The sequence below is a fragment of the Leucopleurus acutus genome, assembly GCF_964270905.1.
Source record: "Leucopleurus acutus genome assembly, chromosome: 3".
Classification (NCBI taxonomy): Eukaryota; Metazoa; Chordata; class Mammalia; order Artiodactyla; family Delphinidae; genus Leucopleurus; species Leucopleurus acutus.
The window spans coordinates 21623125-21648832 of record NC_139145.1 but is presented as its reverse complement, the minus strand read 5'-3'; the positions used below and the strand labels follow the sequence as shown (position 1 = coordinate 21648832).

General features: G+C 38.1%; 1 protein-coding gene across 1 annotated transcript in view; it reads left to right on the top strand.

Annotated features, from left to right (window-relative positions):
- The window catches only part of LOC309960011 (UDP-N-acetylglucosamine--peptide N-acetylglucosaminyltransferase 110 kDa subunit-like), a 235545-nt gene extending 211706 nt beyond the window's left edge, over positions 1-23839 (top strand). Inside the window, exon 4 of the mRNA XM_082836556.1 lies at positions 20674-23839. Coding sequence (XP_082692682.1) covers positions 20683-23823 — 3141 coding nt within the window. The 5' untranslated portion in view covers positions 20674-20682 and the 3' untranslated portion in view covers positions 23824-23839. The remainder of the gene's footprint in view (positions 1-20673) is intronic.
- Positions 23840-25708: the final 1869 nt, after the last annotated feature.

Here is a 25708-nt window from a genome sequence, read left to right as displayed (position 1 = left end):
CCACGTGGACATTCATGAAATCGTTTCACTTTAGGTGTCCTCTACTTCAGTACTTTACTCACAGCTCATTCACACCTGTAGGCAACAGCATTCCTTAATTGGATGGAATCTGCAGTGCTGGTTGTGATCGGTCTCATGAAAAGAAAAGGGAAGGAGGAAAAAGCCTCCACATTGACTTGGTGGTCTTGACAAAATGGATGCAGAAGACAGCTTGAGTGTCAAACTGGAAAGTGTTATTTTCCTTTTCCTTTTCTTTTTATCTTTCCTATGAGGTCTTCTGCCCACTTCCCACCCCCTTCTCTCAAACAGGAAAGACACTAATTAGCTGCTTTTTTGTGTTTTTGGTAAAACACCTATTGTTTTGCGTTTCTTGTTGTTCGGTTTTTACTGCCAAATGAGCTTCAGTGGTTGATGTAGGGGGTCTCTTGGGAACTTAACGTTTTCCAGTTTAAGTGGAAAAGCTTTTTTGTTTGAATTGGCTTTTACTGGGTGCTTCAAGGTTTGCTCTTGGCTCTTTGAAGGGGGACTGAATAGCACTGTGTTTCCTTTGAGGTTCCAATGAAGAAAGGATCCTATGTCCTGGGCACTTTTTGTTGATTTTGCTGTGTGTCCTCTCTAGTAGCCAGATGCAGATTCCAGGAAAATGACATATAAATGAATATAAGTAATCTAATATTTTTACAATTTGCTTTGGCCATACTCCTGGTCTTATTCTACTTGTAGCAGATGGCTTTAAAGAGCATTAGCTATGTATATATTAAAAATAATATAAATATACCAATATTAAATATTATATTGATGTATAAATGTAATATACTAATATTTATATTAGTGTATAACAGTTATGTATTATATTAATATATTTTTTTGCCTAGCCTATATTATAGACAAAATATATGAGTAATGAAATGTATTTATATCGTTAATATGTTCATAATATTAATATGATATATCCTGTAATATTGATTATAAAACAATTATATCATAATATATAAATATATGATTATTATTATCTGATATAATACACTATAGTTAATATATTCTATATAACACAATATATAATGTATTAGTATAATTGTATTATATAATATAAATATAATACATATATAAAACTATATATCTTTTGGTTATACATTACACATACGAGTATGTATAGCTAATTATAATTTTATTTACATAGGAATCTGGTCATCATAACAATTGATGTAAAAATATGCAATATTTTCAATCAAATGGGCCTTAACCTCACTACCTACACATAACTACTTTTAAAATCTTGAACCCTGTCTAACTCATGCTTCCATATCTCTCAACCTGCTTTTCTACACATGCACGTAGACACACATTTCTACACGATATATATGTATACTACCAGTTTTCAGTTCAATGTATATAAATATATAATATATAATTATATTCCTGTGTATGTATACAAATATAAATCAAAGGTATGTGTATAGGTATGTATTTCATATGCTTATATAAATATATCATACAAATAATGTATGTGTATATAAATACATGACTGTATACATACATACACAGAAATACACTTATTTAAACAAAAGGGACCTAAATAAACATAGTTCTCTAAGAATAAAAGGTTATGTCTCACTCTTTCAATAACAGTTTATAGTTTTCTACTGTATGTTCTTCTATAATTGTTATGAACATTTCCCATTTTTGTTGAATGTTAAGTTGTTTTAATTTTTTGCCTTTTTTTGTTTTTTGTTTGTTTTTCTGGTACGTAGGCCTCTCACTGTTGTGGCCTCTCCCATTGCGGAGCACAGGCTCCGGACGCACAGGCTCAGCGGCCATGGCTCACGGGCCCAGCCGCTCCACGGCATGTGGGATCTTCCCGGACAGGGGCACGAACCCGTGTCCCCTGTATCGGCAGGCGGACTCTCAACCACTGCGCCACCAGGTAAGCCCAGTTTTTTGCCATTATTAATGAAGTTCTGAAGAATACGGTGGGCAAGATTACTTGAAAAACTCTCCTAAAAGAAAAGGGTTAGGTATGCTAGGTTAAATGTACACAACTTATTTTTAAGTGCGTGGTTGATTTTGGAAGTGTGCAGTCGAAATGTGCAGGACCCATGAAGGAAGGGTGGTCCATGTGTGAGAGTGATAGCTCTATTAAGAGTGGATTGAAGATCTTGATAGCTTAGAACAGAAGCTGGAAATCCTGTTTTTATGGAGCCAAATGGCAAATATTTTAGGCTTTGTAGACCAAAGAGGCAAAATTGAGGATATTATTTAGGTACTTAGGTAACCATTTAAAATGCTACCAGTTAAAACGTGAAAATTATTCATAGCTCATAGGCCATAAAAAATAGGCAGCTGTCTGGATTTGGAATACAGGCCGTAATTGAATGACACACCCGGTATAGAGACTTGTTTTTAAATGGCCATGACCACATGGGAGGCAAGAGGTAAGACTCCATCCCTACTAGATGGGAAGTTAGAACTAAAGCTATCTATCCCTGGCTTCACCTTTAATGAAAGGGTGTGCCAGGAGAAAAAAATATCTGCTGGCAAAGGGAGACTAAGAGCAAATTCTCTTGGCCTCTGCTCTGGGTAGGAAACAGGTAGGAAATCTTGAGAATTCTGAACCGCAGATCTGTGTTCACAGTGTTTGGGTTGCAAATTTATTTGCGGTCTTGCAAACAGAAGCTAAGAAATTAATTTACAATGCTCCCAAATCGGTGGTATTCCAAACACAAAACTAAACCCTTTCTGGAGAGGTAGACCTTCAACACAGGCCTGTAGCGTTCCCACAGATAAAGTTTAGCTAAACGTGAGCTCATGATCTAAATTTACACAATAATGAAGAAATCAGCTACAAGTGGAGAGAATCAGCAAAAACAATCAATAGCAGAATTAGATTCCCAAGGCCATCCATCAGATGTTGGAATAATCAGGTGCCAGGCAGAAAATATACATAAAACTAGAACTGAAACAAGGAGCAAGGATGTTTTAAAAGACTGGGTAGGATCTTTCAAACATTTTTAGAGTACATGTCATTGTTAAAGCTAAAAACTCGAAGGTCGTGTAATACAGCAGATTAATCGTGGAGAAGAGTGAAATTATGCTGTTTTTAAAAATATGGCAGGTCAGATTTCCTGCCTAATTATATAAGTTGATTTATCTTAAAAAATACACAGTATTTTAAAGACTTATTGGCTGTAAAATAAGTTAAGGGTATTTCAAAGGGCTTCTCTGCAAAGAAAAGTGAGAAGTAGCAAAACACAGAAAGTCGAGGGGAAAAAATGTCAATATATACATGGCTATAGGGTGAACTAAGCCTTAGGCCAGCAACTATGAGGAGGAGCTGACCCTTAGATACGTACAACTAAGCTGGAACCTTCAAAAAGTTCAACTGTTTATAAGTCAAAAGATTTATTAAAATTAATAACCAAGTGTTTTAATTGACATCAGAAGAGTAAAACAATAAACCCTGAGAACATAGAAAAATAGACAGTAAAGATATGAGCAGAACTTAATAAAACAGAAAAAAGTATAAAATTGAGGTGATTTAGTAAGTCAAAGAATATTCTTTGAAAAGATTTAAAAAAACAAACTTTGATTAAGCAAAACAAAAACGTAACTAAACAATATACAGAAAGAATCAGGACAATGTTATAGCAGAGAGTACAAACAGAGAATATATGAAATGCCAGTAAATTTGAACATTTCTGTAAAGTGGACAATTTCCTAGCTCCTAAAGTTTACCAAAACTGACACAAGCGGAAAATTGTAGCTGGAGTTCTTACACCAGTAAAGGAATTAAGTCAATAGTTTACAAGCTTTCACCAAGAAAATACCAGACCCGGCCAGATCATTTGGGAGGTGAATTCTATCAAACTTCTGTTAAACAGATAACATCAATATTAACAAAGAAAAACTTCTAGGGAGTAGCAAAGAAGAATGCTCCTTTATTCATCTTATGAAGTCTATATAATCCTAATACTGAAAATAGATTAGGACTGTAAGGAAAAAGAAATTTACAGGTCAAATTTACTTGTAAATATAAAAGGAAAAATTTTAAACTATGCTATTAGCTACCCAAGTTCACTAGAGTAAGAAAAAGCACGAGCAAGTTAGGTCATCCAATGTAGTTTAATGTCAAGAATATATATCAATAGATTGAAATCACCACATTTTATTTCTTTCATGTGTCTCTTTAACAAATTGGGAAGTACTTATATTGATCTCTCTTGTACTAGGCACTGTGCCAAGTCACTTACATATTTACTCCTTTAAACCTTCTATCATCCCTGGGGGAAAGTTCTATTTTGCTTCCATTTCTTAGCTAAGACTCTAAGCCCCAGGAAAGTAAAGCAACATTTGTAAGTTTTTGTGGATGGTCAGTGACGGGACCAGTACAGGAACATCCAAAGTCTGTGCTTGGAAACAGTGCCCCATGTTGACACTCACATTACAGATGAAAGGAAAGGAACCATGCACTTACCATATAGATTAAATCTCACATTACAGGTTAAAGGAAAGGAACCATGCACTTACATTATAGATTAATACCCACATAACAGGTTAAAGGAAAAAGAAACATGTGCTTCTCTCAAAAGTTGTAAAGAAGGCATATCCATTTCTAAATATATTTCCCAATTTCTTTTGCTTGTTTTCTGACCTTTGTAGTGCATTTTGCCATGAGGAAAATTTTAATTCTTATATAATTAAATGTATCCTTTTTTTCTTTGTATCTTAGAAAGGTATTCCTCATGAATAACTTATTTCAAGTCTCCCAGGTTTCTGATAGTTTTACACTTTCATTATTTTTTAACTTTTAACTGGTTGCTGTATCTAGAATTTAGTAATTCTATGATAGCCATATTTTCCCACTTTTGTTGAATAATTTTTGCTACTGATCCAGAATGTGAATTTTATTTTAATCTCAATTCCCTTACGCTCTTGCATCTAATTTTAAGATGCTTCCTATTCCACTGGTTGTTTTGTCTATCTAAAACAAAATGCTACCTTAAAAATAATGAAATTATAATATAATAAATGTCATTAGTAAACAGAATACAATATATAATAAATAGCATAATATAAAATAACAAAATATAATTTACCATATAACAAGGTCAAAGGAGAGCAAAAGTATACAATCATTGAAATATCCCCCAAAAGATATTTTATAAAATTCAATATTCATTTGTAATTTAAAAGAAAGAGTAAAAAAGGGATTGATGAATGCTTCCAAAATAAGAAGAAATTATATGTCTAAAAGAGAAAGAGGTAAGTGATAGACTTTAGTAACACTGGCAATAAATGCAGGACAAGATGAGGATGCCTGATATAATGTTAAAGAAAAAGTATTATGTAACATTGTGTTGCAGCACTGATGAGTTCAGTGAAAAGAGAATCTCATAGAAAAGAGTATCTCGTTCTTCTTAATGTATGTACACTTGTCCATTGCATGAACATAACAGCTTATTTAACCAATATGTTACTGATCTGCATCTGGATTTCTAGGTTTTCATGGAATTTTATTATGCACAGTTGTTTCAAACACTAGGACTTCCTCTTATGTTTATATCTTTTGAAAGAAACAATATCTCCACAGATGATTTATCTGTGCTGGCTGCTAGCTGACTTTGGGTACTACTCAGTTCTTCCCTTTACCTTCCTAGTCAATATGAAAAGGGAAGGCAAGAAGGTCTCCTGTTTAGAGACTGTAAAGATGGGTCTTGGTGATAAAGTCTTGGTGGTAAAGGCTAAAAGTATTAACCCAGAACAAATGTTTTTCCAGCTGTAACTGTGTGTGATTCCCTTGGCTTGATTCCATAGAGGATGTAAGACAAGACTGTAGAATCTGCCCTCAAAGTGCTTCCAGTAGGATGAGCTAAGTCAAGTATGGTGGCATATCCAATTCAAGACAAAATATCACGTCTCCTTTTCTCTCCTGGCAAAACTTGGTGGAGTGAATGTAGAAGTCACTGTATGCTTTAAATTAAAGCAACACAATAAATCTTGTATTGGAAGGTGATTATTCTGGTCTGTTTGTGGAGATGAATTGGAAATTGTCTAGAAGAAGGAAAATTAGGTTAACCAAAGTTAAACTCATAAAAAATTGAGCATTAATTAAATATCTGTGGTCTATGTTTCTCTTTGATCATAATTTCTCCCAATTTATAGACCTCTTTGATACCTGATTAATCCTTGTCAAAGATGCAGTTAACAATGATTATTACTGTGTATTAGGTTTTGCCTGGGCCCTGAAGAAACTATCCTAAATCACCAGCTATGATTGTCACTTGATTTCCTCACAGAGAACAATCAGAACTCCTTGTCTTAAGTGGCTTGGGATGTGAAACTAGTTAGTCTCTTAGATACTGTTAGAGGACCCTACAGAGCCCATTGGTGAAAGTTTGGAAAACACTGGGCTTCTTAAAATTGATTCTTGTAGTGCTTCAGGAAAGATCACTGAACCAAAAGGATAATGGTGTTTCTGGTTCTGTTGTTAGTGTTCTCCATGGAAACATTGCTGAAGCTTCTGCACTCAATTTCCTTCCCCATGTGTGAATGTCACTGAAAATATCCAACTCCACTCTATCCCCATGTAACTTCAGAAACTAAGCAAAATGAAGACTCAAAATTCATTTCAAATAATGAAAGGAATATATAACGTAGAATGGAAGTGGGAAAATACTTGGTTTAAATTCTGGAAAGTACCAACTATACAATTCTGGATAAGTTGCTTCATCTTGCTTAGTCTAATTTAATGCCCATCTCACAGGATGTTATGATGATTAATTTAATATCTTTGTATAACGTACAGTGTTATGTAATTTCTTCTTGTTTTTCTTGAGTAAATTCATATCCTTAAGCAACTCACTGTAAACAATAGTTAGTTACTTGCTTAAAGTACTCTTATCTTCTATTATCAGCTGAATTGTGTCCTGCTCTAGTTGATATGTGGAAGTCTTAACCCCCAATACCTCGTAATATGACTGTATTTGGAGATAAGGCCCGTAAATAGGTAACTGAGGTCAAATGTGTGGGCTCTAATCCAATGACTGGTGTCCTTATAAAAAGAAAATATTAGGACACAGACATGCACAGAGAGAAGACCATGTGAAGACAAAAGGAAAACATGGCATCTACAAACCAAGAAGAGATACTTGAGAAGAAATCAATCCTGCTGACATCTTATGTCAGATTTCTAGCCTCTAGACCTGTGAGTGAGTAAATTTCTGTTGTTTAACCTCCTCAGTCTCTGGTACTTTGTCATGGCAGCTCTAGGAAACTAATACAACTTTTTATGGCCTCCTTGTCTCAAGTTGAAAGTTCAATATTTGGCATCATAGCTAGGAAACAAAAATATCATCTACATTCCTTGTTGTAGTCTTTCTTCCCCATTCTCATTGCTAGTAATTTCCATATTTGGGTCTGTTTTCTGTGCCTTGTAAACAGAGCGTTACGCTCATTTCTGGTCTTACTGCTAATATACAGTAAATGTGCAGATACTGAATAGATTTTGGAGAAGTGCAGCATATAGTTGGCACATGTGTGTATGTGTGTGTATTCATATAATTTATACTTTTTCTCTATTTTCTTCCTTTGGTGAGCTAAGATTCTCTGCTTTTGTGACTAGTACTCCTGAATACTAATCCCTGAATTTAATTCACCAAAAATTGCCAAAAATAATAATAATATGGGGAAAGAGAGAGTGATAGAGGGAGAAGAACAAACAATCAGGCAAGGGCAGTACTGTGAATTATTAGGGTCTTATTAATAAGATTATATTAGTCTAGAGGAAATGACCGTAAATATCATCAGTGAGCCCAGTTGGTCTTTACTGACTGCTAGACACATCCCTGAGTTCTGTTCTTAGTCTCCAACTGTGTGATTACTACTGTCTGGAAGTATTATTTGAACAACTAAAGTCACTTAATGGAAAACGAATATGTCTTTAGAGAATCAACAGTAATTTTTCTATCTGATTACAAAGGAATGTTGACTGTCTGGAAACCTCAGTCATATTTGTAAGCAGGAAAGCATTGGCTATTAAAAGTGGATGATGTAAAGAGATGAGCAGAAACTTTGGCGATAGGTATACCTGGATTTAATTCTCACTCCTACCGCTTGGCAGCTGGATAACATTAGGCAAGTTTCATACCTCCCTGAAATTCACTTAATTCAGTCTGTAAAATGGCATAATAACTTATTATAGCATCCTTTTAGGAATTTTAAATCAGTTATTGAAATAAAAGTACACAATATATAGACAAGTATGGATTCCTCAATAGGTGTTTGACCTTTCATTTCTCCAGTATCCCACCCGCATCAAATAAAGAAAAATACTTTTTAAACTTTACGAATATTTCATTGTTCTAAAGTTAAAGCCATTAAAAATAGAAATAATCAAATGGCCTACTATCATACCATTAGAAGAAAAAAAAGTGTTCATGAGAGTTCCAGATTAGAATACAAATTTTCCTTAGGCACCTGTTGATGTATGCTATTCTGCTCTTTACAATAAATAATTAAATTTAAAACACTTAATTCCTCACTTTTAAGACCTTATTAGTTTACAAATTACATATTGACCTATGCTAAATTTTATACCGACCCATGCTAATGAATTCAATACAGAAAACAAAAAACACTGCACTCAAGCAAACTACATATATATATAGATATAGATATAGATATATATATATATATATATATATATTACCTAAATGCATTTATATCCTACCATATCTCATAAAGCATTGTGGTAACTCACCGGAATACAGACAATCAAATATAATGGCAAAAGCACTTAATATAAACAGGGCCAAGGAAACATAGAAGATGAAGAAAAGATGAGGGAAATGTGAACAGGAGGAAGTGTAGTTAATCGAGTTGTATGTTTTGACCTTAAGATTCTCTGTGTGGGGACTTCCCTGGTGGCACAGTGGTTGGGAATCCTCCTGCCAGTGCAGGGGACATGGGTTCGGGCCCTGGTCTGGGAAGATCCCACATGCCGCGGAGCAACTAAGCCCGTGCGCCACAACTTCTGAGCCTGTGCTCTAGGGCCACTGAGCCACAACTACTGAAGCCCACATGCCACAACTACTGAAACCCTAGCGCCTAGAGCCCGTGCTCCGCAACGAGAGAAGCCACAGCAATGAGGAGCCTGCACACCACAATGTAGAGTAGCCCCCACTTGCCCCAACTAGAGAAAGCCCATGTGCAGCAACAAAGACCCAACACAGCCAAAAATAAATAAATTTATTAAAAAAAAGATTCTCTGTGGATAAAACAACATGTAAATAATTGGTTACAAAGCCATGTTATTTGAAGGTGCCAGACTGCACATTAACAGTCTGACACAAAGGGACAGCACAGGAAAACTATTCAAAGATAAAGATTTTTAAATCTTTGCAGTTTGAAACCTTTTAGAGCAAGTATAATGAGCTCGACACACATTTCAACACTCCACGTGTTAATCACATTTTCAAAGCATGTCTCAAAGTCATTGGAAATAGTTGCTGTCTCTGTCTCTGATATGTAAAACAGACCTGTGATGTGTAAAACTCAGGAGGTATTGATATCCACTTTTTGGCATCTGAACAGGAAACAAAGTTGTTTCGCAGTGATAATAAAGAATGAAGTAAATGCACCAGTCAAATAAAAGACAAAGTACTGAGGGAATGTATTAACAAAACGAATCCAACTAAATTCTGGTTACCTGGGGCCTACGATTGTACACACTGCATGGAAATACCCCAGCCTAAATACTGGCATAGGAGGAAGGGTACTGCTAAGCCCATCACAGTATAATCCTTTTAAATGTCCCTTTCAAGGTTGTCTCCACTCAACACTGAGTATAGGAAAACTTCCCATCAGGCAGAAACACTGGCTGTGCAATGATTGACCAAGAAATTAACACACTAATGAATAAATGATGCTAATTTATTTCTATCCCTGACAACGGGAAACAGCACACACTCTGTGTCAATGGTATGTCCTCTTTCCCACTTTTCTAAATGGTCAAGTATGTTTTTCCCTTCATTGCTTTATATCATGTGTGGCAGGCATGATGGGAAATGGCTACCAATGGTTCTGTTATTGATTTCTACCTTCATTTCACTGTGGCTAAAGAAGATACTTTGTATGATTTCAGTTTCTTAACAATGTATTGGTACTTGTATTGTGGCGTAACATATGGTCTTTCCTGGAGAATGTTCCATGTGTACTTGAGAAAAATGTGTATTCTGCTGTTGTTGAGTGGAGTGATCTATATATGGCTGTTAGGTTTAGTTGGTTAAATGTGTTATTCAGTCCCCCTACCTCTCTACTGATCTACTGTCTAGATGTGTTATCCATTATTGAAAGCAAGGTATTGATCTCGAACTATTATTTTAGAAGTATCTATTTCTTCCTTCAATTCTGTCAATGTCTGCTTCACATATTTGGGGGATGTTTGGTACATATATGTTTATAGTTGTTATATCTTCTTGATAGATTGAACTTGTTATCAACATATAGTGGCCTCCTTTTCCTCTTGTGATAGTTTTTGATTTAAAGTTTATTTTGTGTGATATTAACATAGCCATCCCAGATCTATCTACCTTCCTTCCTTCCTTCCTTCCTTTCTTCCTTCCTTCCTTCCTTCTTCTTTCTCTCTCTTTATTTCTTTTTGTTACTATTTGCATGGGATATTTTATTCTGTGCTTTAACTTTCAACCAACTTGTGTCTCTTGAAATCAAGTGAGTTTTTTGCGGACAGCATATACTTGGATTATGGATGTTTTTAAGGTCCATTCTGCCAATATTTATCTTTTTATTGGAGAGCTTAATCCACTTTTTCAAAAATTACTGATGAGGAAGAACTTAATTCTCTCTGTTTCCTGGCTGTTTTCTGTATGTCTTATGCATTTTTTGCCCCTCATTTACTCCATTACTGACTTCTTCTGTGCTTAGCCGATTTTGTTGTAGTGAACTCTTGATTCCTTTTTCATTTCTTTTTGCATATAGTCTATTGATATTTTCTTTGTGGTTATCAAGAAGATTACATTTACCCTTCTAAAGTTCAACCAATATCCTTTGAATTGGAACCAACTTCAATAGCACACAGAAACTCTGTTCCTCTACAGTTCCATTCCTCCTCCTTACATTATTGTTGTCACAAATTACACCTTTATACTTTGTGAGCCCAATAACATGGATTTATGATTATTTTATGCATTTGTTTCTTCAATCATGTAAGAAATGAAAACTAGCGTTACAAGCCAGTAGCACAATACTGGCTTTAGTATCTGCCCATGGAGATTTCTATTTCTTTATACACCTTCGAGTTGCTGTCTAGTGTCCTCTCATTTCAAGCTGAAGGTTCAATTTAGCATTTTTCATAGGGCAGTGTTAGGAAGTTGTAAAACAAACGCCCTCAGCCTTTGTTCATCTGGGAATGTGTTAACTTCTCCCTAAGTTTTGAAACCATTTTGGGCAAATATAGAATTCTTGGTGGACAATTTTTTTCCTTCAGCACTTTAAATATATATGTCTGGCCTCTTGCTTCCGTGGTTTCAGATAGGAAATTAGCTATGAATCTTTTTGAGGATCCCTGCTTTGTAACAAATTTGTTTTTTCTTTCTCCTTTGGGAGTAGAGATTCTTTCTCTGTCTTTTGGCATCTGAGAGTTTGATTATATTGTTTCTTGTTGTGGCGTTCCTTGAGTTTCTCTTAGTCCTGAAATCAGGCAAAGATTTACAGCAACCAAACACATACTGAACCAGGGAAGAGGCAATTTGAAAATGGCAGGAAAGCTTTGTGGCATTTTTACTTGCCCTTGCCCCATCTACTGTTAGTGTAGTGGTGGTCTTAAAGTGGTGGGGTCTTAATGCAGTGATAGTCTTAAAGTAGCAGCAGACCATTCCTAGTATGGGACCCTCAATCCTGCTTCAGGAGGGAGCAGAAGAGACCATACTCTCGGATTATTATGTGTATCTGTTCTAACCTGTCTTGGAGTTACCTGAAGGACTGACACAAGATGCTTATCTCTGTCTTAGCTAACCTGGAACACAGTCTGGAAAAGCAGCGGTCATTGCTCAAAAAAAGTGCAAGGTGAACTGACAAAGCACAGATGGCTGGGGCAGAAGACTGTGCATTGAAATACAATAGACCACATAAGATGCAGGAGCAAAAGTTGGGGGAGATTCTTTGGGAACTTAGAACATACAAAAAGTACACATGTGTCCAGAGAAATTAAGAAAGCCACATGCATACTCAAGATCAGATGCATGTTCTGAAAACACCAGAGGAGTCTCTAAGCTTTTACCATGGGCTGAGCCCTGAACTCAGTGCAGGTCAGCTAAATGTTGAAGGAGTGATCCAGCAATCTGCACAATGGGGAGAGGTGTGTGGTTTTGAGTGTGCGTGTGGATGTGCTTGTGTATATTTGTTTTTGTTTGTCTTAGGTGCAGGGATTCAAGGACATCTCTGTCAAAACATTAGGTAAACATGAACTAAAGGAACAGAGACTTCAGTGCCTACATACGATAAGGAGTACACTCATTGCAAAACTAGTTTGGAAAGGTCCCCAAACAAACAGACTACTACAGCCTTCAACAATCCAAAGCCAAGAAAACCCTGGGAAAGTGGGAGAATCTGATTTCCATAGACACCACATTATAATATTTGAAAGCCAAATGTTCAACCAAAAAACTCACAAGGTATACAAAGACATGGAAAAGTATGGTCCATTTAAGAAAACAAATTAATTGATGAAACCATCCCTAAGGAAGCCCAGAATTTTCTCCATTGCATATTCTTGCCTCCTTTGTCATAGATTCATTGACATAAGTGCATGGGTTTCTTTCTGGGCTCTCTATTCTGTTCCAGTGATGGATGTTTTTGTGCCGGTACCATACTGTTTTGATTACTGTAGGTTTGCAGCACAGTCTGAAGCCAGGGAGCATGATTCCTCCAGTTGTGTTCTTCTTTCTCAAGACTGTTTTAGCTATTCAGGATCTTTTGCGTTTCCATACAAACTTTAAAATTATTTGTTCTAGGTCTGTGGAAAATGCCCTTAATATGTTGATACAGACTGCATTGAATCCGTAGATGTCCTTGGGTATGATGGTCATTTTAACAATATTAATTCTTCCAATCCGTGACCATGGTATATCTTTCCAGCTGTTTGTGTCATCTTTCATTTCTTTTACGCGTGTCATATAGTTTCCTGGGTACAGGTCTTTTACCTCCTTAGGCAGGTTTATTCTTATGTATTTTATTCTTTTTTATGCGATTGTAAATGGGATTGTTTCCTTAATTTCTCTTTCTGATAGTTCACTGTGAGTGTATAGAAATACAAAATTTATATATAGAAATCTAGTGTATCCTGAAAATTTACCAAGTTCATGTTTGAGCTCGAATAGTTTTTTGATGGTGTCTTTCAGATTTTCTATGTATCATGCCATCTGCCAACAGTGACAGTTTTACTTTTTCCTTTCCATTTTGGAGTCCTTTTATTTATTTATTTTTTCTTGTCTGATTGCTGTGGCTAGGATTTCCAAAACTCTGTTCAATAAAAGTGGTGAGAGTGGGCATCCTTGTCTTGTTCCTGATCTTACAGGAAATGCTTTCAGCTTTTCACCATTGAGTATGTTAGCTATGGGCTTGTCATATATGGCCTTTATTATGTTGAGGTATGTTCCCTGTATGCCCACTTTCTGGAGAGTTTTTACCATGAATGGATATTGAATTTTTTCAGAAGCTTTTTCTGCACCTATTGAGATGATTGTATGGTTTTTAGTCTTCAATTTGTTACTGTGATGATAAGAGACCTAAGATAGCTACAGAGGCTAAGTGACCTTTCCTTCCCTGAATGGGTAGGTATCCTTGTTCTGCCTTCTAACTGAGTTAGTATCTGAGTAAACAACTGCCAGGTGTCATTTAGTTCACAATACACTGCTGTGGCAATATAGAAATGAATTTGCCTAAGTCATTTGGCTTTTCTCAATTATAGTAAATGAATATACTGAATGAATACTTCAACGTAAGGAAATGTTCTTAAAAATATATTAATGTAGGCAACTTCAGTGGAGAACTGAAAACAAAACATTCAGGTAAAGGGCTGAAATAAAAGTACACTCAGTTGTATCCAGTTTCCTCTTGTAAATCTCTCTTTTTAATTTGAGTGGACAGTCACTTGAGAATATCTGACTTGGGGCTAAGGAAATCTAAGCCTTCTTGGCCACACTGTATTCTCTTATGTCATTTACTAAAGACACCAGGTGGGCTGCTGAAAAAAGAGTGGGAAAAATCAATCCCTCACATCCAAAGGGCGGCTCTTGAAAATATGTGTGTTGTTGTAGTTATTTTGCTCTTCTGGCCTCAGAAGTTCTAATCTTAACCTTAGCCCCTCATGGAGAGAGACTTTGTAAACGAATTCCCACATTACTCATTATGTGACCGTTGAAAAAGAGAAACCCAGCTCTTTCCCTGTGCTTTCAACCAGTTATCTTCTTCAAAAATCTGTTTGGATTGTTATACCTTAATCTTGCCTGGCAAGGGACTTATGGGAAGGTTCTTATTGTTTGAAAGTTTGGTGCCAGTATCTGCAAAGAAAGAAGAAAGATGTGTTTATGAAACATCCCAATAGTGAAGGTGTGTGAAAGCAACTTTTGAAAAAGTTAATTTGTCAGAGTTTAGCCGTATTATTACATTTTATTTTATTCATTGAAAATAAATAATTATCAATGAATCCTTTCTACATTTTCTAGTTTCCCAAAGTTCCCTGTATTCACATTCTAAGAGGAAAAATGGTATTTTAAGTCACTGCTCTCCACCTTATATTATTTATAATCACTCCTCGTGACCTCTTCCTTCCAAGAAATGTGATCCTGAGAAGTGTCCTTTGTTTGTCTTTGTGGAATAAGTGATGAGGATGCATCCTGGAGACCTGTGAGATGTTTAACTTGTGGCATAATGAAAGTAGGAGAGTTCTGGAAAGATCTGGAAAGGTGGCTGGTAGAGTGTGGCCAGATGTGGTGGGAGAAGAGAGACATACAGAGAGAGGGAGAGGAAATTTTCAGAAGGAGAAAATGAAACAAATAATTAAATAAGTTTTGTTGTGTGGTATGGGACGCAAGCCTTTCTCTCCCCCTTTCCTTCACAATGTCTTTGTTAAAGACTGTGTTTTTCATTAGTTTTACTAAGATAGGATTTGCCGTTTTGTTTGGATACTGAGAATGGACCCATGGAAACAGTTACATTTGGGTTATCTCTGACTGTCTTTAATGAAGAACATAAATATTGGCCACACTATCCATGCACATGCTATCACCATGTCTTTTTTGTTCTCTGTTCATATATCTAAGTCCTCTTCTTTCTTTAAGGTCAATCTCAAATCTCATCTGAAATGTACATTTATTGATAGATTCAACCCATAATGAACTGTCCCTTCTTTGTCCTCCTTAGGCTCTGATTATTTACAAAAACTCATTTTTGAACTTAGAAACTGTCCAATATGATATATTAGTTATTTCACAGCATATGTTATATCCTCAACACAATTATACGCTTTTGTGGGGCTGGGATCATACATTCTGTAATTTTTCTCAGTACTTACACTTACTTTGATAAAAAGCGCATTCATTCATCTAAACATCATTTATTGGGTGTTAATTAAATATCTCAACTCAGTAAATATTGTTTGAATGAATGCATGCATGAATGAGGGAGTATGCAATAGGTAGCCTAATGTACCGCCCAATGTGAGAAAACCAAAAACATAAACACAAAAGCAAGCCAAAAAGTGGACCAGGACTTTCTGTAAAATATCCTGCTTTTTGTTGGATGATGCCATGAAAATCAAGATGCTCCTGAAAGGTCTTAATAGCTGACCACGAATAGTAAACAACTGAAATTCTCTCAGGCTTCTTCAACCCTATCACTGGACACATTTATACCTCTCAGGAGTGGTATTAAAAGAAGAGATTAATAAAGCTTTTATAGATGAGTTGATAAATCTCTAAAGATTTAAGTCTTCATTGCCTGCTAGGTTTTCTCTATTTTGGGTTTCCAAAAGATTTCAATAAACCACAGGATAATTAAAAATTAGACATTATCTTTCTTACCTTGATGTTTTTTGATGGTAAACACCTTTTTATTGTCTCCATAGTGCTGCCTAGTTTCCACCAGTACAGTACTTAAGTGAATTTTGCTCTGGATATTGAATATTACTTAAATAACTAAAGTAACTTCCTCAGAATTATTATTCTATTCTGGTTAGGATACTATCTGCTCTGGTTTGTTAAAATTTCCCTTTAGAGTGGTTTTAATTTTGTTTCTGATAGGGTCCTAGGATTTATTGCCACACCCATCCTGCATCTGTTTTTCTTTGAATTACTCTCCTTGCAGTTTCTGATTCATACAGGGCCTTACAGGTTAGTGACAACCTGGCCATCACAACGCTGGGAAGGACAGGCCTACTTTTCAGAGGTGTTGATGTTTTCTGTACCTGAAGGTTTTCAAGAGATATCAATCTTCCTCACCACCGCCCTTGGCCCTCTTAATGGACTAAGCAGTTCCTCATGAAATTTCTGTAGGATATCTGTACCAACTTCTCAATATTGTTCCATCCTGAGTCTATAAATTCCTGGCCTCAAGGTAATGTTAGATTTCTAGCTCCAGCCCCTATTTACATAAGGCCTATACTAAGGAACGGAACCCACAGACATCAGTCCACTCTTCTTTCTCTGGATTTAATTTCTCTGTTACTTTCTGAAACATGCAGGTGTTCCTTTCTTTCTTTTAATCTCAGCTATGTGCTTTTAACCTTTTCAAAATTGACCCAGAATTTACATGTGTCTCCAGTAAGAGTACATTAAATTGAGCTTAGTCTGTTATTCTACTGGCATATTTGAGATCCAGATAATTTGCTACTTAACTGGATTCAATGACCTGTATATTTCAGGCATCTAACACTTACCATGTTCCAAATTTCCCTCCTTATACTTAGTAATTTTCTTGGGAATCTGGATGACATAAAATGGAATAAAGTTAGTGAGTGGCCCAGGAATGCCTGAAAGTTTGTTTGTCAGAGTGGCCAGGGAAAGTTAAGCAAGGAAGAAAAGCAAATGAAAAACAGAATCCCATTATTATGGCTAAGTTTACTCCCAGGATTCCATGCAGAGCTCTCTGTAGAGCTGGGTTGGGTTATAATTTATGCCAGAGCTCTACATGGGGCTGACACCATCTCATGCCAAGCTCTCAGTTCTGGGCTAACGTCATCTCTGGTCCACTCTGTGGAGTGGAAACTTTGGAGGAATGGCCAATGTGTTCCGTGGTGTAGGAAGAGGGAAATTATGAATGTGACTTTCTAAATTGTGGAGGAACTAACCACTGTAAATGTGCCTTGAACTATGTTGTTTAATTTGACCAGTCAGATCAATGACATTCCCCTTGAATGAAATGCTGCTACGTATATGAGCAGAAAAACAAAACTGGTATAAGGAATAGATAGCTAGTGGGAAGCTTCCGCATAGCACAGGGAGATCCGCTCGGTGCTTTGTGACCACCTAGAGGGGTGGGATAGGGAGGGTGGGAAGGAGGGAGATGCAAGAGGGAGGAGATATGGGGACATATGTATAACTGATTTACTTTGTTATAAAGCAGAAACTAACACACCATTGTAAAGCAATTATACTCCAATAAAGATGTTACCAAAAAAAACTGGTATAAGGAGATGGAGAGACTGGGAGTCTTATTTTCCCACCAATTAACTTTGCCTCTGACCATGACCTTCCCTTTGAGTCTCCTAGACCTTGGGGATGATCGCAGCCCCTTGGGTTGGGTGACGGCAACCCCATCTTCACTAGAACCTCTATAGTTAACTTTGATTTTTCCCACTCCGTCTATCCATCCCATGTGTGCAGTCAGACATTTGATCTTGGACTTTTCCTGACAAAATATGCTTGAATATAACCATTTCTTTTCACTCCCACTGCTACTGTTGTCACTGCCTTAACTAGGGCTTTATCTTTAAGTTCTTTATATAAATATATAAATATCTATATATAAATATACAAATAAAATATAATATTAATTCTGATGATTTTAAAGTCTTTTCTTGATAAAGACTTTTCCTGATAAAGATACACAATATCTTATATAAATATTTTTGTATTATCTGTTCTTTTCTTAGAAGTTTAGTCATATGATTCTATCTCTTGGTTTGTCTAGAACTTTTTGATTGAATGCTGGCTATTTTATTTGGCTTTTTTTGTTTTTCTCAGTGGAAACGTTGTTTTGCTTCAAAATATTTTATTCTACCTGGAAGTAGCAAATCTTCAAATTACAATTTTTTAAATGCTTTCAAATATCAATACTATAGGTGTCACAAAATCTAGAAAAATGACATTTAAAAATGAACTACTGCCAGATGTGTCTCTATAAAACTTTTCCCCCACTCTTTTAGCTATATATTCTTTAACTGCCTCCTCATACGACAGTTTATGTATTTTCGAAATCAAATTTTAAGAAATAAACTTTGTAGTTTTTAGACATAGATTTCTTGTACCATGGTTGATTAGAATTTGCTTCTAGTTATTAATAGTTTAGAAAAGTTTATTTCAGCTTCACAATTTATTATTGATAATGTCACATTAATTTTCATTGTTAACTTTGAGCAAACCTCTATGGATTACTTCCTCATAAGTATTTACTATTATAAATGCATTACTGATTTCAGTACTGCTATAGGTTTGTGCATTACAGGGATTCTGATAAAATACTCATTCATACCATTCCATTACACACATTGTTGATGGAGTATATTCATTCATTCATTCATTCATTCATTCATTTATTTATTTTTGGCTGTGTTGGGTCTTCGTTGCTGTGCGCAGGCTTTCTCTACTTGCAGGGACTGGGGGCTACTCTTCGTTGCGGTGCACAGGCTTCTCATTGCGGTGGCTTCTCTTGTTGCAGAGCACGGGCGCTAGGCACGGAGGCTTCAGTAGTTCTGGCTCGCAGGCTCAATAGTCGTGGCTCACGGGCTCTAGAGCACAGGTTCCGTAGTTGTGGCACACCGGCTTAGTTGCTCCGTGGAATGTGGGATCTTCCCGGACCAGGACTCGAACCCTTGTCCCCTGTATTGGCAGGTGACTTCTTAACCACGGCGCCATCAGGGAAGCCCCTGGAGTATATTCTTGACAGAAGAAAATTTCCGTTTTGACTAAGCATTGATGAGAACTGAATCTTTGACTTATCTTTCACATGCCTGATGATTGAAATAATTTTCCACAGATTAGCTTCTGGTTTTGTACTTTTCAGTTCTTTTTTTCTTCTTCAAACGCACATGCTTTGAGAGCTGTGAAGTGCAAGACACGGCTATATTGTAAGGTGGGTTTTGTCCTTATGCTTCTGTGTCTTGTGCTAGGTTAAGTCAGTAGAGCAGTCAGTATGAGTACTGGAAGTTATTCCTGTAATGCGATAGTATATAGTCAATTACATATGGCGGTGTCTGAAAATCACATAATAGCCTCACTTAAAACATCTCCTTAGGGCTTCCCTGGTGGCGCAGTGGTTGAGAGTCCACCTGCCGACGCAGGGGACACAGGTTCGTGTCCCAGTCCGGGAAGATCCCACATGCCGCGGAGCGGCTAGGCCCGTGAGCCATGGCCGCTGAGCCTGTGCATCCAGAGCCTGTGCTCCACAACGGGAGAGGCCACAACAATGAGAGGCCCGCGTACCACAGAAAAAAGAAAATCTCCTTAGCCAGATTTCAAAAAAGCCTGTGGCCATTCCAATATGATCCAACATAGCGGAATATGATAGAAGGAAAATTGGCAAAGAAAGAGACGCTGGTCTTACCTGATGGAAATTAAAATATCTCACTTTTGACAATTTTGCAAAAACTTATAATTCCATGAACTAATTTCTAGGGTTCTTCATAGGACCTAAAAAGGAACCCATAGAGTTGTGGAACAACAATAGAAGCTGCTGTGATGAGAAGCCCAGGCACTGCAACAAAGAGTAGCCCCCGCTCGCCACAACTAGAGAAAGTCTGCACGCAGCATTGAAGACCCAACGCAGCCAAAATAAAAATAAATAAATAAAGATAAATAAATTTAATTTTAAAAAAGTAATACTCAGGTTTGAGGCATGAGAGGTATGATGAGGAGAAATTAGCTAATCCTTTCAGAACTTTTAAAATATCAAACTCAGTCTCTAAGATTTTAGCATTATATACAACATTGGTTACTTATTAGTGGTTTGGGAAGGCCAATTTAAAATTTTCTGATCTTACTGTATTGAAATTCACGGCCCTAATGTTTTCCACATTGATTATATGAATGATGAAGTAAAGTCAATCATGTATTTCCTTTCCAACTGGACAGAAAACAAAATTTTAAAAAGTGTTTGGACTACTGACTTCTGATTTCTTCTAAGGCAAGTGTATAGGTAATTTTTATTCCCTGATGAGGAGAAAAATGGTGGAAGAGGGCAGGGTTAGGAATTAAGATTTCAAGAGCGTGAGAGGTAGATGGCCAACCAGAGTTCCTAAGGTTCGGTGCCTGTAACTGTTGCCGCCGCTTAAGCCTGCCAAAGCAGTGGTACGGCTGCTGCCCTCGTATTTGCTACCTCTAGAAACATTCTTGCCAGTACTGGCGGCAGCGGGACTCAATTACCCCCTTTTATCACTCTCTGCAGACCCTCCAGATGACGTCTTCTGTGGGCAACGTGGCCGACAGCACAGAACCAACGAAACGTATGCTTTCCTTCCAAGGGTTAGCTGAGTTGGTACATCGAGAGTATCAGGCAGGAGATTTTGAGGCAGCTGAGAGACACTGCATGCAGCTGTGGAGACAAGAGCCAGACAATACTGGAGTACTTTTATTACTTTCATCTCTACACTTCCAGTGTCGAAGGCTGGACAGATCTGCCCACTTTAGTACTCTGGCAATTAAACAGAACCCTCTTCTGGCAGAAGCCTATTCGAATTTGGGGAATGTGTACAAGGAAAGAGGGCAGTTGCAGGAAGCAATTGAGCATTACCGGCATGCATTGCATCTCAAACCAGATTTCATCGATGGTTATATTAACCTGGCAGCCGCTTTGGTAGCAGCAGGCGACATGGAAGGGGCAGTACAAGCTTACGTCTCTGCTCTTCAGTGCAATCCTGATTTGTACTGTGTTCGCAGTGACCTGGGGAACCTGCTCAAAGCCCTGGGTCGCTTGGAAGGAGCCAAGGCATGTTATTTGAAAGCAATGGAGACGCAACCGAACTTTGCAGTAGCTTGGAGTAATCTTGGCTGTGTTTTCAATGCACAAGGGGAGATTTGGCTTGCAATTCATCACTTTGAAAAGGCTGTCACCCTTGACCCCAATTTTCTGGATGCTTATATCAATTTAGGAAATGTCTTGAAAGAGGCACGGATTTTTGACAGAGCTGTGGCAGCTTACCTTTGTGCCCTAAGCTTGAGCCCAAATCATGCAGTGGTACATGCCAACCTGGCTTGTGTATACTATGAGCAAGGCCTGATAGATCTGGCAATAGACACCTACAGGCGAGCTATTGAGTTGCAACCACATTTCCCTGATGCTTACTGCAACCTAGCCAACGCTCTGGAAGAGAAGGGCAGTGTTGCCGAAGCAGAAGATTGTTATAATACAGCTCTGCGGCTGTGTCCCATCCATGCAGACTCTCTGAATAACCTAGCCAATATCAAAGGAGACCAGGGAAACATTGAAGAGGCAGTTCGCTTGTATTGTAAAGCATTAGAAGTCTTCCCAGAGTTTGCTGTTGCCCATTCAAATTTAGCAAGTGTATTGCAGCAGCAGGGAAAACTGCAGGAAGCTCTGATGCATTATAAGGAGGCTGTTCGAATCAGTCCTACTTTTGCTGATGCCTACTGTAACATGGGAAACACTCTAAAGGAGATGCAGGATGTTCAGGGAGCCTTGCAGTGTTATACTCGTGCCATTCAGATTAACCCTGCACTTGCGGATGCCCACAGCAATCTGGCTTCCATTCACAAGTATTCAGGGAATATTCCAGAAGCAATTGCTTCTTATCGCACTGCTCTGAAGCTTGAACCTGATTTTCCTGACGCTTATTGTGATTTGGCTCATTGCCTGCAGATTGTCTGTGATTGGACAGACTATGATGAGCGAATGAAGAAGTTGGTCAGCATTGTGGCTGACCAGCTGGAGAAGAATAGGTTGCCTTCTGTGCAGCCTCATCATAGTATGCTCTATCCTCTTTCTCATGGCTTCAGGAAGGCTATTGCTGAGAGCCATGGGAACCTCTGCTTGGATGAGATCGGTGTCCTTCATAAACCACCGTACGAACATCCAAAAGACTTGAAGCTCAGTGATGGTCGACTGCGTGTAGGATACGTGAGTTCTGACTTTGGGAATCATCCTACTTCTCATCTTATGCAGTCTATTCCAGGCATGCACAATCCTGATAAATTTGAGGTATTCTGTTATGCCCTGAGCCCAGATGATGGCACAAACTTCCGAGCGAAGGTGATGGCAGAAGCCCATCATTTCATTGATCTTTCTCAGATTCCATGCAATGGGAAAGCAGCTGATCGCATCCATCAAGATGGTATACACATCCTTGTAAATATGAATGGTTATACCAGGGATGCTCGAAATGAACTCTTTGCTCTCAGGCCAGCTCCTATTCAGGCAATGTGGCTGGGCTACCCTGGGACCATTGGCGTGCTTTTCATGGATTATATCATCACTGATCAGGAAACTTCACCTGCTGAAGTTGCTGAGCAGTATTCTGAGAAACTGGCTTATATGCCCCATACTTTCTTTATTGGTGATCATGCTAATATGTTCCCTCACCTGAAGAAGAAGGCAGTCATCGATTTTCAGTCCAATGGGCACATTTATGACAATCGGATTGTGCTGAATGGCATCGACCTCAAAGCATTTCTTGATAGTCTCCCAGATGTGCAGATTGTCAAGATGAAATGTCCTGATGGAGGAGACAACGCAGACAGCAGTAATACGGCTCTTAATATGCCTGTCATTCCTATGAATACTATTGCAGAGGCAGTTATTGAAATGATTAACAGAGGACAAATTCAGATAACAGTTAATGGATTCAGTCTTAGCAATGGACTGGCAACTACCCAGATCAACATTAAGGCTGCCACTGGAGAGGAGGTTCCCCGTACCATTATTGTAACCACACGTTCTCAGTACGGGTTACCGGAAGATGCCATTGTGTACTGTAACTTTAATCAGTTATATAAAATTGACCCATCTACTTTGCAGATGTGGGCAAATATTCTGAAGCGTGTTCCCAATAGTGTACTGTGGCTGTTGCGTTTTCCAGCAGTAGGAGAACCTAATATTCAACAGTATGCACAAAATATGGGCCTTCCCCAGAACCGTATCATTTTTTCACCTGTTGCTCCTAAAGAGGAACATGTTCGGAGAGGCCAGCTGGCTGATGTCTGCTTGGACACTCCACTCTGTAATGGACACACCACAGGGATGGATGTCCTTTGGTCAGGGACACCCATGGTGACTATGCCAGGAGAGACTCTTGCTTCCCGAGTTGCAGCTTCCCAGCTCACTTGTTTAGGCTGTCGTGAGCTTATTGCTAAAAATAGACAAGAATATGAAGACATAGCTGTGAAACTGGGAACTGATCTAGAATACCTGAAGAAACTTCGTGGCAAAGTCTGGAAGCAGAGAACATCTAGCCCTCTGTTCAACACCAAACAATACACGATGGACCTAGAGCGGCTCTATCTACAGATGTGGGAGCATTACGCAGCTGGCAACAAACCTGATCACATGATTAAGCCTGTTGAAGTCACTGAGTCGGCCTAAATAATGACTGTGTGCACAGGAGAATTACCCTGTACCTGAGCCTCAACCTTCTGGGGGAAAGGGAACTACTTTTTCCTTATCTGTACAATACCATGCTGCAGATGGGTGACAGACAATGATAAGAAATAGCACAGCCAGACTTGCTTCCTGCATGATCATGATCATGATAGGGAGAGACACAAGAGATGGGAAACTGCTGTTCCACAAGGAGTCTCCATAGAATTTTGCAGCAGCCAGGTGTCTGGAAGGTCTGGAAGGTAAGTCTGGAAGGTCTGATCTCCCTTGGTCTTCCATAGGATGGATGGTTAGTGTGGAAGGGAGATAGAGATTGCCCAGCCGTTTTGTGATTATCATGGATTGATTGAGTCTTCTGAATTAATATTTTTCTTTATATTTTGGGTATTGGAGCTTTTAAAAATGTTTGGTTTCAGGTATTTTTATTCATGTGAAGTGTGTATGATTCTCTTGAGATAAGCTTTTAAGCTAAAATATTCCTTGTTTTAGTTTCTGAACTCTACAGATAAATGGGGACTTTGCTGGTATAGTCTTTTTATAGGTTGTGTAAACCACTTGAGCTTATATCAGTCATTTTAGTGTCTGACATAATGTTCGGAACTATCAGTGCTTTGTTGGTTTATAGATGATGGCTTAAATTATTTTCCTGGTCCGTTTCCTTCTTCCCTTCCCCCCACTTTAAAAATTCTCCTGTAACTTGGCTAACAAAAAACCAAGTCTGATTCAAAACCTCCCAGAGTGTTTCTCTTAACCGCGTCATCTGGTGCCGAATGAAGATTCTTAGGAGTGATTATTAATTCTGAAGGGCACAGTTGTGGTACTGTCACTGATGATAATAATAATGGATTTTTGGCCTAGAGTGTTGACCTATTTCACCAGTGTTTTACCGTTGACTGCCCCTCTATGCTGCTTCCAAAAGTGATAGTGTGTGTTAAGATTTTTACTTTCATTTCTAATGTATGTTTGTTTGTTTTAGTGAGTCCTGTTCTTCCTTTTTCTTTCAGCAGAAATGAAATCCCAGGTAAGTATAAGTATTCAAATATTTGATCAGTAAGTCACAGTTATCTCCAGTACATTAAATAACTTTCATCAAAAAACATGTTATAGGTAAAAAGCTCTGAAGGACCAGCTATGTATATGATAATTATGTTTCAGACCTTCTAGGGTATTATATATAATAACTTGTCTTCTGGACGTGGTCTTGAAGTCTTTATGGATTCAGTCTCAGTAGTAGCGAACTGCACTGCTACTTGGTTTGGAGTACAAATTAGACTTTAGCCCTCTTGGAGGTTGAGTTTTTGGTATTGAAAACCATAGGAATGAAATTATTGTATTTCAACAAAGGATCGAGGGCTTGAGGCTTAAACAAGGCAACATACGTGTGGGAAGCAGTCAGCCTTGAGGGCAGGTAAGGACATGCCAGGCATGCGGCCGCTGCTCGAAGGGACTGTCCCTACTTGTTCCCCTCCTTGTTCCATTCCATGGGAGATAAATCACCAGGGCCCAGAGATCAGAAAGAATGTAAAATGAGACAAGCAAAGCTGTCTCCCCCCTGCACATGCAGGTTATTTTTGATGCTTCTGGGTTTATGGGTTTCCTCCCAGGGAAGTTTATCTTGAGCCGAGACAGTCTGTAGATAATGTAAACCACCATCTGGCAACCTTCCGATTTCTAGTCTAGATAATCTGCAACTGTAGCATAATAAAATTTGCCTTGCAACCATCAGTTGTCTTGGTCCTTCTGACCCCACCCTTCGGTGCCTCTTCAGTTCCTTACCCCTTCCCTTCTGACCCTGGGGGTGAGATCCTCTTTCTCCGGCTGGTCCGCGGCAAGTGGCACTCGAACAGGGACCTGAAGCGTGAAGGCAGTT